Below are 13,108 nucleotides of genomic sequence, written 5' to 3' on the forward strand. Positions count from 1 at the left end.
TTCCCACTCTAATATCTGTAACGTTGTGTTTCTATCGTTATGGCAACAGCAGCAGACAGTCCGACTGTCTGCTGAAAGACAGCTGAATTTAGACAGGAAACCTGCTTATCAGTTCCACTGTGACAGACAGGAAGACGCAATGAGACACATGGGAAAGGCAAGGAGACACAGGGAAAGACACATAGCAACAGCAAGGTTTTTTCGTGTATTTGGACTCTGTTTCTCTGTTTTTGTGTTACTTTTGATTCTCTTTCTGGTAATGTAGCGTCTCATTGTACTGGTATTGTCTCTTTGTGGAGGTTTTAATTTGTGTTTCTTTGTTCTCGTTTAGTTTATTTTTGTAGTTGTGTTGCAGCTCTTTGTGGTCGTGTTGTGTGTCTTTGTTTCTCTTTGTGTTTCTATATTTCTTTTTGTGGTGTAGCCTTGTTGTAGCCATTTGTCTCATAATCTGTCCTTATCTGCACACATCCTTAGCATGTATATACATCTGCCTATTATGTTGCAGAAGTGTGATTGGACAATCAGAGTTTGGGGGCAGGGTTAAGAGAACATTCTGTCACAGTTAGGTCAGACGCATTTCCTTTTGTGAGTTTTGTGACTTTTAACATTTCTGATGTCTGATTCACACTGCGGCAGGAACACAGACACACACACACACACACACACACACACACACACACACACCAGTATGTCAGCACTTGGGAGGACATAATGAATGTAAGGGTTTACCTCTCTGGACTAATACTAAACCTTCTAACCGAACCCAAACCACATGTCCTTACTCGGGACGTCTGAAACTAGTCCCTACATAGACATGGATACAAGTCTAACCCTTCCCCCCTCCACACACACACACACACACACACACGCGCACACGCACACATCTGGATGCCATCAGCAGAGGAAGGGAGTTGTTACCGGCAGCTCTGAGCTCAGATAACACAAACAGCCTGACCCTCGCAGTGCTGATACTGCTAATACAACACCAGTACTACGAGAGCACTACACGAGTACTGCTGCTGTAGTAAAAGAGTACTTTGATAGTACTACACAGTACTAAATGAGTACTGGTGCTGTTAAACTATGGGGCTTTAGAGGAAGAGGAAGACAGCTTTTTTGTTTGATGGCATCAGTAAAAAACTGAAAAAGAAAAAGTGGGGTCGAAAGAACTGAAAGAACAAAAACAAAAGAAGAAGGGAAGTGGAGAGTTGAATTTAAAGAAGATGAAGCTCTTTGGGATTCTTCTCTTCGCCTCTCTGCTGTTGTCCATCTGTGGCGTCTCTCAAACCTCTCGTCCTGCAGACAACTGTTCCAGTATGTCCTTCCGTAAGTCATCATCTTGTTCTTACACACTAAAATGTGTATTCTGGTGCCTGCAGGTCTACAGACTGATATTATGTGTTCTCACCCCTTTGGGTCTTCAGACTGATATGTGTGTTCTGGTCCCTGCAGATCTACAGATAGATATATGTGTTCTCACCCCTTTGGGTCTACAGACTAATATGTGTGTTCTTGTCCCGGCAGGTGTACAGACTGATATTAAGTGTTCTGGTCTCTACAGGTTTACAGACTGATATGTTTTTTCTGGTCCCTGCAGTTCTACAGACTGATATGTGTGTTCTGGTCCCTGCAGGTCTACAGACTGATATTTGTGTTCTCATCCCTTTGGGTCTTCAGACTGATATGTGAATTCTGATCTATACAGGTCTACAAACTAAGTGTGTTCTGGTCCCTGCAGGTCTACAGACTGATATTTGTGTTCTCATCCCTTTGGGTCTTCAGACTGATATGTGAATTCTGATCTATACAGGTCTACAAACTAAGTGTGTTCTTGTCCCTGCAGACCTACAGACTGATATCCGTGTTCTGGTCTCTGCATGTCTACAGACTGATAATTGTGTTCTGGTATCTGCAGGTCTACAGACTGATAAGTGTGTTCTGATCTCCACAGGTCTTCGGGCCTTCAGGCTCCAGGTGAGATGTAATGTCACTACCCTGAAGGAGAAGCAGCTGAAGGAGATCCAGGCCCCGACCACCAACCTGTACCTGCCGGCCCTCTACCTGCTATCCTTCGTTGTGGGTCTCCCCTCCAACCTGGTGGCTCTGTGGGTCCTGGTCTTCAGAACCAAGCCGCTCCCGTCCACCACGCTGCTCATCAACCTCACGGCCGCCGACTGCCTGCTGATGCTGGTCTTGCCGTTCCGCATGGTGTACCACTTCATGGGGAACGACTGGAATCTGGGCGAGCCCTTTTGCCGGGTCGTTATGGCGATATTCTACGGCAACATGTATGGTTCTGTGGTGTGTCTGGCACTGGTGGCTCTGGATCGCTACGTGGCCCTGGTTCACCCGTTTGGCGCCATGATGCTGCGCGGCCGGCGGACCTCCCTGTGTATGACGGCGGCGGTGTGGGCAGTAATCCTGGCGGCCATGTTGCCTCTTCTGATTAGCCAGCAGACCTACGAGCTGGAAGAGCTGCAAATCACCACATGCCACGACGCACTGCCGGAAGAGGAGCAGGACCGCTTTTTCCTGCCCTACTTCTGCACCTTGTTCGCCCTCTGCTTCCTTCTGCCCCTCTTAGTGGTGCTATACTGCCACGGCGCTGTGCTGCACTCGCTGCTGGCAGAGGGGAAGCGGTACGGCCATGCCGTCCGTGTCACAGTACTGGTGCTGCTGGTATTTGTTGTATGTCTTCTACCTAGCAACATCCTACTGCTGCTCACCTACACAGACGGCGAGGATCTCTATGTGCCCTACACCGTTAGCTTAGCCCTTAGCACCTTCAACAGCTGCATCGACCCCTTCATCTTCTATTTTGTATCGGCAGAGTTCAGGGAGAAGGCTCGGAACGCTCTGTGTTGCCGTGACGACGCAAATGACAGACGGTCTCATATGGCCAACAAGGTGTCGTACTCCTCATCATCATCACGCCTCGGGACAAAGGTCACTATTCTGTCCAGGTCCAGTCAGGGCAAGTTGTCAGAGACCACATGAGGAGACAATTAATCTGCATTTGATTTACTAAATTGAATTCGTTCATTCATTGAATTTTTGGACCATAAAATGTCAGATTTACGCAGACTCTGGACAGATTGTTTTGTTTGAACTGAAACATTATTCATGTCTTCAAACATTTTACTTGAATATGAAACCGGCCTGTGTCCATGTGAAGGGGTTATTGATCATGAAATGTATTGACTATTATCATAATGAGCCCATTTATTTACACATTAATAGAAATGATTGTTTGTTACATGAATGTTGGTTGCATAAATACTGAGCATCACATATTTAGGGGACACTGTTGAATTACTTAATGAAAAACCAAGTTAAACAAATCTGCTTTGAATGTAAACCAATTCAATACTTTAAAAAATAAACATTTCAAACATTGTTTTACACGAGTCAATTAAGTCTTTCACTCACACACAATTTATTCAGGATGTCCTCTTCCATCAGCCCCCAAACTCTGCACGATGCCGAGTTGTGGTACATGTAATGGACTTTAGTGACAAACATTCAGACCTTTAAATCACTGATCTATTCAGGAGGTAGAGTTGCAATGGTATTATTTATTGAATTTAAAAGATTCACAGGATGAAATGCAAAAATAATCTGAAAGACACATATATAAAGATGACACACATTTGTTTAGTCAATCACTCGGGTGACATCAGAGCTCGCCGTCGTCGTTCTCGAACACTTTGTCTCTCCGCTCTGCACTCTCCGTGATGAATTCCCTCTGCTGCTCCTCCACCTCTCGAAGCTCCGCCTCCAGGCGACTCAGGTGAAACGTTCGCCGGTTCCTCAGCAGACGCCTGGGAAACGGGTTCATGTCGCTGAAGGCGATGGTGCACAGCCTCCTGCAGGAGACATTTGGTGGAAGATTTTCTCATCCAATCGGTAAGAAGTGATAAAGTCTCTTGTAAATCAAAGTTGTATTTTTTTCTAGTTTATAAGTCTACAAAAGCTGTAGAGTGTCTTTGTTTGAGAGCAACACAGATATTTGTACAGTCACAGGGATAACACCTTCGTTTGCAGCAAGCGGACATTTTCGGGGTTTATGTTGACAGCCCTATTGAAAATACAACCTAAAAAAAGGTACCAAACAGGTTCCTTAGGTTGTCCTGTGGGTTCTTTGTGTTACCAGGCCATTTCAAGTTGGGCCAGATTTGAGAAAAAACTTAAGAACTTGACAGAAACAGCATCACTAGCTTTGTAACTCAGCCAGATGAGTCTATACCTCCCGTCAGAGATGGTCTTGGTGAAGAAACGCAGGTACTGGTAGATCTCCACGGCATCCTGGATCTTCAGCAGGTCGTCCTCTTTGTATTTGAAAAGAGCCAGAGCGTACCTGAAGATAACCTGCAACACCAAACCACACAGGTATGAATAAAATCAGGTTTCCAGCTTCAGGGTGCCTTGATTACATTACATTACATGTCATTTAGCTGACGCTTTTATCTAAAGCGACTTACAATAAGTGCGATTCAATTAAACACTACAGAGGACGTCTACTGAGAGAACCGTTACAGTTTGGGGTTTGAACTTGTATGTATTTAGTATATTTTTGTAATGTATTTCATCAAAGTATTTTATAAATGTATTCCTATATTTTATAGAATTAAATTAAATTAAAATTATTTTTGTGATATAAAATTATTTTTGTATTGTTTGGGTACCTTGGTGCCCTCATACAGAAAGGCGTCCCACAGCGGCAGCAGGATGTCACTGGGAAGACTTTCCACGAAAACCACCAGGAACCAGTTGAAGGTGATGAGAGAAACATCGATGTTGTGATCCTCAAAGTGAGCCGAGAGTCTGGGAAGTTTCTCTGCCAGGAAGTCCTTCAGCACACGCTGATCCGCCTTAAGACACCCAATAACAATCAATGACGTTGATTACTCAATCAATAACAATAAAATCGATTGATGACCCTGATCTTTGGTTCTGGTTGTTTACATTCACCAAGACAGATGTGAAATGTAAACTGAGTTCAGCAAGCATGTGTTATTTTACATCGGTTTGTTTTCATTCTGCAAACAGGAGGTGAAGTCGTGGGACCTGATCAATGATCATGTGCTATGGGACTTGATATACGACTAGCTGCTGTGGGACCTAATCAATGATTATCTGCTGTGGGACCTGATTATAACCTGATCAATGATGATCCAACTCCTCACCTGAGAGGCCACCAGGTCTTTGGTGTAGTAGTCTGGAGGCATGATCGCCTCCACCACCGACACCAGGCACCAGAAGGAGTCTTCTTCACTCTGAAGGACCAGCAGAGCAATTGCTGCCAGTCTGACAGACACATATGGTCACATGACAGAGGCAAATTACCTTTAGGCCCACTCCTTAACGCACCCTTACAGACTCACAGACTCTGAGGCCCCCGCTGACCCTGTGAGGGTTTGGTTCCTCCTGTACCCCCACCGAATGTTTGAGACTGAAAATTAGCGCTTCATGAACTCTTTCCCAAGAGAATTAAGCACAAGTCATTGCAATGCGACGTTAGAAACAGGATAACCAGCGAGAACATGAAGGAGTAAAAAAAGGTAAACAAAGAGGACGCCACACGTGTGTTCAGACTGCCATTAAAAATATGTTTGAAAAGGTTGAGAATCATAAAATATTAATTTAAACAATTTTGACAAAGAAAAGTAAAACATTTATGACCGCTCATCTTATGAAATGAAAAAAAAAAAACTCAGTTGTATACCAAACTTTGTGATGTTGTCACGTTGACATGACATGTGGCAGCAAAGTGCTGGTCCTTCATATTTACACAATTTAAAGCCTGGCGACGTGTCTGAAGGAGACGCGTTTACCTGTTGAGTCCCTGGCAGTAACCAATGGCAGGGTTCTGCCAGGAGAAGGCTAATAGGATGCGCCGCAGCTGCTGGAGGGCGGGACTAGAGGGAGAGGAGAAGTGCTGGTTGTTGGTCAAAGTCCGATGGAGGTCAAGCTCAATCTGTCTGGAGGCCGGATGAGGACACGTCCGACCCTTCTCACACAGCTGGAAAGAGGGCGAGGATGAGAAGGTGTAGACTAGATGTGGATCAGCAGAAGACTAGATGTGGATCAGGTGTACACTTTGTGCTCACCTGCTGGTAGCGCTCAGGGTAACGCTCCCTTAGAGTCCTGGTCCTGGCCCGGATCATCCAGCGCCACACCTTCTGTCGATACTGCTGAGGGATGCCTCCTCTAAGCAGACCTTTTAGCTCAGGTGAGGAAAAGAGTTCCTCTGACCTCCCGGCCAGGTACTGAGCCCAGCAGCTTGACAGGTATTGCTCCGAACCCTCCTGCAAGGTGAAACCCAGAACCGGACATGTTCTCTAGGAGGCGCTGGTTACCTTTTTGTTTCTACAGGCGTACAGGTCCACAGGTGAGGTTGCATACCTGGCGCAGCAGGTTGTGTGAGCGGATCTCCAGCGCCTGGATCTTGGCCAGCAGCTTCACGTCCTCCACCTCATATTCTGGGATGATTTTAAATCCGTACTCATCATGATCTCTGAGGACGTAACATAATTCACACCATCAGTGGACCAGGTGTTCCCGCTAATCTGTCCATCCTGGGGAGGTGACCATACTTGTTACCTGGCTACGTTCAGCTTGATGGCACTCTTCCGCTCCCCTTTCAGAGCCTCCTCGATCATCTTCTGGACTGTCTCCCGCTGGACCTGATCCAGAGACTTGACCTTTTGCAGCTGCCGCAGGGCGCTCAGGTATCGACTCTCGACCTGACAGTTTCTGGCCTCCAGGTAGGAACACTGCAGCCAATAAGGAGATAGGAGAGAAAGCCTGAATATCTTCTCACCTGAGACTTCATGAAACCTGGAAAAGTGATGTGAGCCAGACTCACCTTCACCATCAGGATCTTCTCCTGCTCAGAACTGGTCCTCCACAGTTTAGTCAGTTGGTGGATCTCAGAGTTTAGGAACTTGTTCTGAGTCTTATACGCCTCAATATCATCCTGAAGAATCATTCATTCATTAAATTAACTTTACCAAACATAAATCACAGATGTTGAACATCTGTCACTGATGACGTCACCAGATCACGCGATCACCTGACAAAATTCAAAGAATCTCACCTTCAGGTTCTCAACGTCCTGTTGAAGCTGTTTGAAGGTCGTAGAGTTCAAACCGCTGTCAGAGGCCGTGCAGGAGTTCACATGATCCGACAGCTTGATGATCATCTGACAGGAAGCCAGCAGAGATTGTGTTCATAGATCTAATCTCAGAACAGCTTTTAAAAGGATTAATACTCAAACTGTATTTAATAGTTTAAGAGTTTCCCATCCACAGGTGTTCAACATTGGTCCTCAGGTGGGACCTCACCTCCTGCTTGGCGTTGTTCTTCTCTGTCAGCATCCCGATGTTATCCTGCAGCTCCATCAGCTGAGCGTCTCTCTGAGTAAGCCTCCTCCTCGTAGACTCAACCTCCTTCTTCACCTCCTCTAGGCGTCCTCGCAGGTCGGCCGCCTCTCGCTCGCGATGCCTCAGCAGCTCCAGACGTTCCTGCTCACTTTTCTCAGCCAGGAACTCTACACAGGTTCTCTTCTCCAGCTGAGAGGCCTCCAAGGCTTTGTGGAGAATCCACACCAGCTCCTGGAAGTATTAATATTGTAGTTATTATTACTTGTTATCAATATTACTATCATAATTGTGTTATTATTGGTAGCGTTTAATTGCTATTATAACACTGGTAGATGAAATCCAGCCTTCTGATGGTTAAGAGTGAGTCACGGGGTACATTATTGAGCGATAATGTACAGTAGCTGTTCACATTGACCCCAGCGTTCCATATCACTCTGCACTCAAAGTAACACGTTAGATTTTGAGCGACCGACATTTTATGGTCGGTGGACGATAAAGTACATCATCAGCCCCCAGACCACTAGCTGACGTTACCACATTATTCGATGACCCTCATACAGAGTCACATTGCTCAGATCAATAAATTGTTATTAATAGGATCAGTGATTGATCACCTTCTGAGCTCTGAGGTCCTCACGCAGCATCTGCTTCTCCTGCTGGAGGCGGGACGTCCTGTCTGAAGACAGGGCATCTCTGCAAAGGACCATCAACGGGGAAGAGCTGCAAGTCTTTGTCTTCCTGTTCCAATGGTCTCTGCCCTCCTCTGGGGTCACCTGACCCGCTGATTCCGCCAATGAGAGATGAGGGGGCAGAGTCTCAGCAGGTGTGTTGTAAGCTGGAGTGAATGACATGTGGCACAACGGTTTACATCGTGTACCAAGCCAGTGTTTGATGGACTTGCTCTTATATGCTCATGTAGATGGTAATTCCTGGAGTTTATACTTGAGGGGCTGGTGTGGGGCGGTTCTGCGGAGGTTGGGGGGGTCCACGTTGAAGCGTCCATATAAAACACACTCCGACTTCCCTCCGGGGACGCCCACTTACGCAGACTCTGGACTGAGTTTCTGCACATACAAAGAAATAAATGATCATCGACTACATCAAGCGCTGAGGCTCATGGGAAACATTGTCCACCTTTCCTCTGCTTTCTACAGAGCTGATACAAAACCTGATGTAGTGACTTACTGGATCTGGATGAACGGGTGTTTGATGGAGATGTTGGCGAGCGGTGTTCTCTGTGATGATGTATTAGCCGCCTCCTCCCCCACCAGACCAACCGGGCTGCTTAACACTGGCAGGAAGTCGTCTGTAGAGAAACATCCATCGATACTATTGGAATCAGGATCATCCGATTATCAATACGCTGTCTTTTTAAATAATGCTTTCAGTGATTTATTTTCACATCAATGTAAGCGAGATTGCCTGACTTCAATCATCGAGTTAATTTGAGCCGAAAATGCTGACCATCTCTCAAACAATCTAAATAATTTGCATAATAATGTGAAACGCGGTGTAGAGCCTTCATTTACAGCGTCGGCATATAAAAACATGCCGCTTGCAACAAAGCGCAGTGCCATACAGACCATCTGTGGGATGGGGAGAGCATGGCTTCACGTTGTGTCACCCTCTCACCTCTGAAAGCACGTCTCAATATTAATACTTCTTTATCCAAACTTGGCTGGGTTTAAGTCAACCTGCTTTCGTACAACCAAGTCAGAGGTAAATCCATCTAGGATAACCTGAACATCCCATCTTAATCCCTTGTCCTGGATTCATGGAATCATGGAACCCCCCCGGTTTCTCACCTGCAGTGTTGTTGTTGTGATTTTTCGGGTCTGGAAAGGTGGAGTTCCTTCTGTGCTGCCAACGTTTCACCTGCAGCTGTTGCAGCCAATAGAGCATCAGCTCCTGACTCACAGCCTACAGTGGGGGGGATAATATTTATTGAATTTATGAAACCTTTAAATGAGGACAAGCACAAGCATATTCAGGTTTGTTTTACAGCTGGTAGGAACCTTAATGATTGTTTCCATGACGATGTGAACACTAGGTCTTTGATCGAACCACTTGAGGTGAGACTTTTGTAACCCTCTGACAAATGGCTGATGTTAACAATGTAGCCAATCACGGCCTGTTTATTTCAATATATGTCTTGGGGTTCGTTTCAAGTAGGTTTAACAAACTTACCTCCCTAAACTCGCAGTTGATCACAACGCTTTGCTGTCCTGCTCCTAAATGGTGGAAGCAGCTCTCTGATGACATCAGGACCACAGAGAGTCTTTACATCTTCAGACTAAAGACACACCTCTTCAGACTAAACCTCCGTTAGCTCAGTTACCATTGCAACTGACCCTGAGCTTTAGTTACCTCCATTTCTGAAACCAACAACCCAGAGTTTCCCTCATCGCAGGGTGAACAAACTGAGTTTACACTAAACCCACTTCTCGAAACGGACCCCTGGTCAGGTCAGGGTCACTTTTTGATTTCAAATTCTATTCGACGGAGCTGCAGCTAGAATGAGATAGGAAACGATGCGCAGTGTCTCGATTGTTCAATCAGCGGTCAGAACGGCAGGTTGCGGGGTTCGGTTACTCCGGTGGTCGGATCCATTTTCGCGCACAAGCCGATCTCCATGTAACGCTAAATGAGTTTCTTCATGACCCCTGTCCAGCCAAACCGGTCGCCTGACCACTAGCCATAACTGGAAAATGGGTTCTCGTTTTATGTGTTTCAGTTAATTAGCATGTGTGGTTGATACATATGTCCCTCTATTGTTGTAGTCACCTTCCTATGATATGAATGACAGGTCACACGATCTGTCGCCACAGGCAGGTCGCCAAAATTAACACTGCGCTGCATAAACTGAACTAACTCACTGGGTTTTTTTCCCCCACACACATTAGGGTCCTTAGACAAACTTAACTAGACTTTAGTCAGACCCCTGGATTCAAATTAATGAAAGAAAAGAAGGCAGGCTACACTTTCCATCTAACTGGGTGTAGTGCCCGCTGACAACAGACTGTGGCCTCTTACCTTGAGTGTGATGGTGCGTTCAGGTGTCCCGATGTGGAAGGTGCCCTGCTCAGCCTTCAGTGTGTAGGTGAAGGTGGCGCTGCAGAGCTCCACCTGGCCGAGGGGCGTTACATCCTGCGGAGTGCGGTAATAGAACAGCTGGTTCTTCTTCTCCTCGTAGGTAAACCAGCGCTGCTTCCAGGACCTCAGGGGACCCCCCTGCTTCTGTAGGAAGCCACACAGTTTAAGGTCACCTGAAGAAGAAACTTGAGGTCGGGTCCACACCTGGTCACACAACGGCTCTTTGACAAGAGGCGGAGCCTGGTCTGGTGAGGCCAGAGTCGAACCTTCAGTCCGATGGTTGATCAATGGCTGAGGAGAGGGCTGGTTATGAGACACAGCCTGCTGGGAGTTCAGGTGAGGAGGAGGAGGAGGAGCCCCCTGGGTGCTCAGGTTACCAGGAGGAAGAACCTGGTAGGTGTTCAGGGGATTAGGAGGAAGAGGAGCCTGCTGAGAGTTCAGGTGAGGCAGAGTTTGGTGGTCGTGATGCCTTGGACCTGCGATTGCAATAATGTTCTCCTGGTGGTTTTGCTGGTCTTCGAACTCAGAGATGCTAAACTGGAAAAGAGGAAGTTTTAGTGCATCTGGTTGATCCTTTGGAGAACAATCTTGTGTTTTCTGTGGTTCTGTAGGTCTCTTCTGGTTCTCTAGAGGTCTCTGGTGGTCCTTTGCAGGTTTCCGGTGGTTTTGGGACCTTGGCAGATTGACTGAATCTTCTCTCTGCCAGTTGTCCTCCTCTGAAGCTGTACACCAATCAGCTGGCTGCATCTTGACATTGTCATTGCTAGCAGGAAGCAGATGAGACGAAGCAGCGCTGGGATTTCCTGTTGAGCTGCTTCCATCCATCCCTCCAAAAACCAATCGAAAACCTTAGGGGGAGGGGAGGGGGGCAGAGATGTTCTAGTTTATCCCCTCAGAATCATACTGGGCTTTGTTTGGGTTCTAAAGCCATAACACTTCTCCTTCATGTGAGATCATCTTTTACTTCTTGGGCTGTCAGCTGATTAAATCATGTAAGCATTTCATAACAACGTGGGACTGCACATTACTAAAACCTCACTTGGTCCCTGAACACAGGACACATGAGGAAGATAAAACAAGCAGGCCTGCCCCCTGAACTTCTGGTTAACTTCTATAGAAGTGTGATAGAAAGCCTCTTCTGTGTGGGTTAGAACAGCTCAGAGGATCAATGGAGTCACCCTCCCTGACTTGGACACTGTATTGCTGGCCGCCTCCATCAACATCTACAAGGACATCACACACCGGGTCACACTCAGTTTGTTCCACTGCCATCAGGAAAAAGATTCAGGACTAGTAGAACACGGACTAACAGGCTGAGGAACAACTCGTTCCCAAGAGCGGTTTCCTCCATCACATCCTCACTAAACACCTCACCCGGCTGCCACCGGACACTGCAAACAAAACAAACAGAGGTCACTTATACAAAGCACCTAGTTCACTTTTAAGCCATTGATGCCGGTTTTATATATTTCTTTAATTTAATGTCTTACTGTTTATATACATTTTCCTTGACTTTATTTTTTTCTCTGGTTTTACAATGCCGATAAAAATCCTTAACATGTGGTTTTCCTCACAAGGTATCGATTGCCAAAATCAAACTGTTCGTCAGGTTTTAAAACCTGACGAAAAGGTGTGAAGAACATGAATGGTTCAATAGAGGAACCTTCATGTCTTCAGGTCAGATGTCCCCTCTTCATGTATCTGTCAGAATATTGTGTACAGTCATCGGAGGAGGAAGAGAAGAATAATTAGTCATGTGAGTCATGAAGTATTTAGTACTTGTTATAAGTCTTTAAAGTTTTACTGAAGGGGGGGATGCTGGGTTACACTCAAACAAACAAGAATGCAAAGGAAATGATTTGTGCAATAATGACACATAATGACAGGAAGTAGCAGTTATTGTAGAAACTCCCACATTACGCAACAAGTCCTTCATTCCACAACTCACTATATTATTTATATATGCTACAACTTCAAATGTTATACAACTTCAGATATTCTATAACAATATTATATTTAATAACGTCATAAATCCTACAACTTCAAATGTTAAAAGAAATAATACGGACCATCTTGTAATAATACTAAACACTATGATAAATAAATACTGAGAATAACCAATACTGATAATATTAATTAACTTCACGCTGGGTATTCTTCTTGTTTTTGGAAACAAAAATGTCTTTAACACACCTGAGCGTTTACCTGAAGGGGCGTGGCCTGAACACACCTCGCTGGTCTTCATCCAGTTGTTAAACTCTTCACTAAACTCTTCTCTTGTTATCGTTGAGGACTCCTCCTTCTCCTTCTCCTTCTCCTTCGTCTGCTTCTTCTTCTACTATTCTCCTTCTTCTTCTTCTTCTTCTTCTTCTTCTTCTCCTCCTTCTTCCCCCTGTTCCCTACGCTCTTTAATAATCCTCTTATTGATCTCACCCGCTGGTTGCTTTGCTTTCTCGTCCTGTCTTAACAAACAAAATATCACGATAACATACGAGACTTCCCGTTTGATTTCAAAATAAGGGCGCCCTTTTAAACGTTTACATTTCATAATAAAATATGCCAGTATATATCATGTCGTACATGATGTGAGGGGTAATGTGTACTGTAAAGACTGTAAACTTTGGGCTGTA

The 13,108-nt window shown here is 45.5% G+C and overlaps 2 protein-coding genes across 6 annotated transcripts; one reads left to right on the top strand and one right to left on the bottom strand.

Moving 5' to 3' along the window:
- The first annotated feature begins 804 nt into the window (after nucleotides 1-804).
- On the top strand, nucleotides 805-3,409 carry si:ch211-132p1.2 (proteinase-activated receptor 4). The gene is made up of 2 exons (XM_037462376.2): nucleotides 805-1,326; nucleotides 1,952-3,409. Exons 1-2 carry the CDS (start codon nucleotides 1,224-1,226, stop codon nucleotides 2,995-2,997), a joined length of 1,149 nt encoding a protein of 382 aa, XP_037318273.2. The 5' UTR covers nucleotides 805-1,223; the 3' UTR covers nucleotides 2,998-3,409.
- Nucleotides 3,410-3,555: 146 nt separating this feature from the next.
- On the bottom strand, nucleotides 3,556-12,959 carry tbc1d2 (TBC1 domain family, member 2). Of its 5 annotated transcripts, none has more exons than XM_062560456.1 (17): nucleotides 12,684-12,959; nucleotides 10,419-10,622; nucleotides 9,191-9,305; nucleotides 8,571-8,691; nucleotides 8,328-8,449; nucleotides 8,000-8,220; nucleotides 7,347-7,616; nucleotides 7,100-7,204; nucleotides 6,869-6,979; nucleotides 6,604-6,776; nucleotides 6,406-6,517; nucleotides 6,111-6,308; nucleotides 5,835-6,022; nucleotides 5,187-5,307; nucleotides 4,686-4,871; nucleotides 4,247-4,368; nucleotides 3,556-3,866 (listed from the first exon to the last, which is right to left on the bottom strand). In XM_062560456.1, the coding sequence occupies exons 3-17, from the start codon at nucleotides 9,285-9,287 to the stop codon at nucleotides 3,677-3,679; spliced, it is 2,337 nt and encodes a 778-aa protein (XP_062416440.1). In that variant the 5' UTR covers nucleotides 9,288-9,305; nucleotides 10,419-10,622; nucleotides 12,684-12,959; the 3' UTR covers nucleotides 3,556-3,676. The 5 variants fall into 5 exon arrangements, with proteins under 5 accessions (XP_062416440.1, XP_037318251.2, XP_037318257.2 ...); XM_037462354.2 differs by having other exon boundaries at nucleotides 10,419-11,326; XM_037462360.2 differs by having other exon boundaries at nucleotides 12,672-12,959.
- Nucleotides 12,960-13,108: the final 149 nt, after the last annotated feature.

Source organism: Pungitius pungitius, chromosome 2 (genome assembly GCF_949316345.1).
Source record: "Pungitius pungitius chromosome 2, fPunPun2.1, whole genome shotgun sequence".
Taxonomy (NCBI): domain Eukaryota; kingdom Metazoa; phylum Chordata; class Actinopteri; order Perciformes; family Gasterosteidae; genus Pungitius; species Pungitius pungitius.

Excerpts from the sequence above, each read along its gene's own strand:
- si:ch211-132p1.2 (XM_037462376.2), top strand. The coding sequence starts at position 1,224 with ATGAAGCTCTTTGGGATTCTTCTCTTCGCCTCTCTGCTGTTGTCCATC. Across the intron at positions 1,327-1,951 it reads CTGTTCCAGTATGTCCTTCC|GTCTTCGGGCCTTCAGGCTC; the intron begins GTAAGTCATCAT and ends TGATCTCCACAG.
- tbc1d2 (XM_037462353.2), bottom strand. The coding sequence starts at position 12,723 with ATGAAGACCAGCGAGGTGTGTTCAGGCCACGCCCCTTCAGGTAAACGC. Across the intron at positions 5,308-5,834 it reads TACTGCCAGGGACTCAACAG|ACTGGCAGCAATTGCTCTGC; the intron begins GTAAACGCGTCT and ends TGTGTCTGTCAG. Across the intron at positions 4,369-4,685 it reads TTCTGTATGAGGGCACCAAG|GTTATCTTCAGGTACGCTCT; the intron begins GTACCCAAACAA and ends TTGGTGTTGCAG.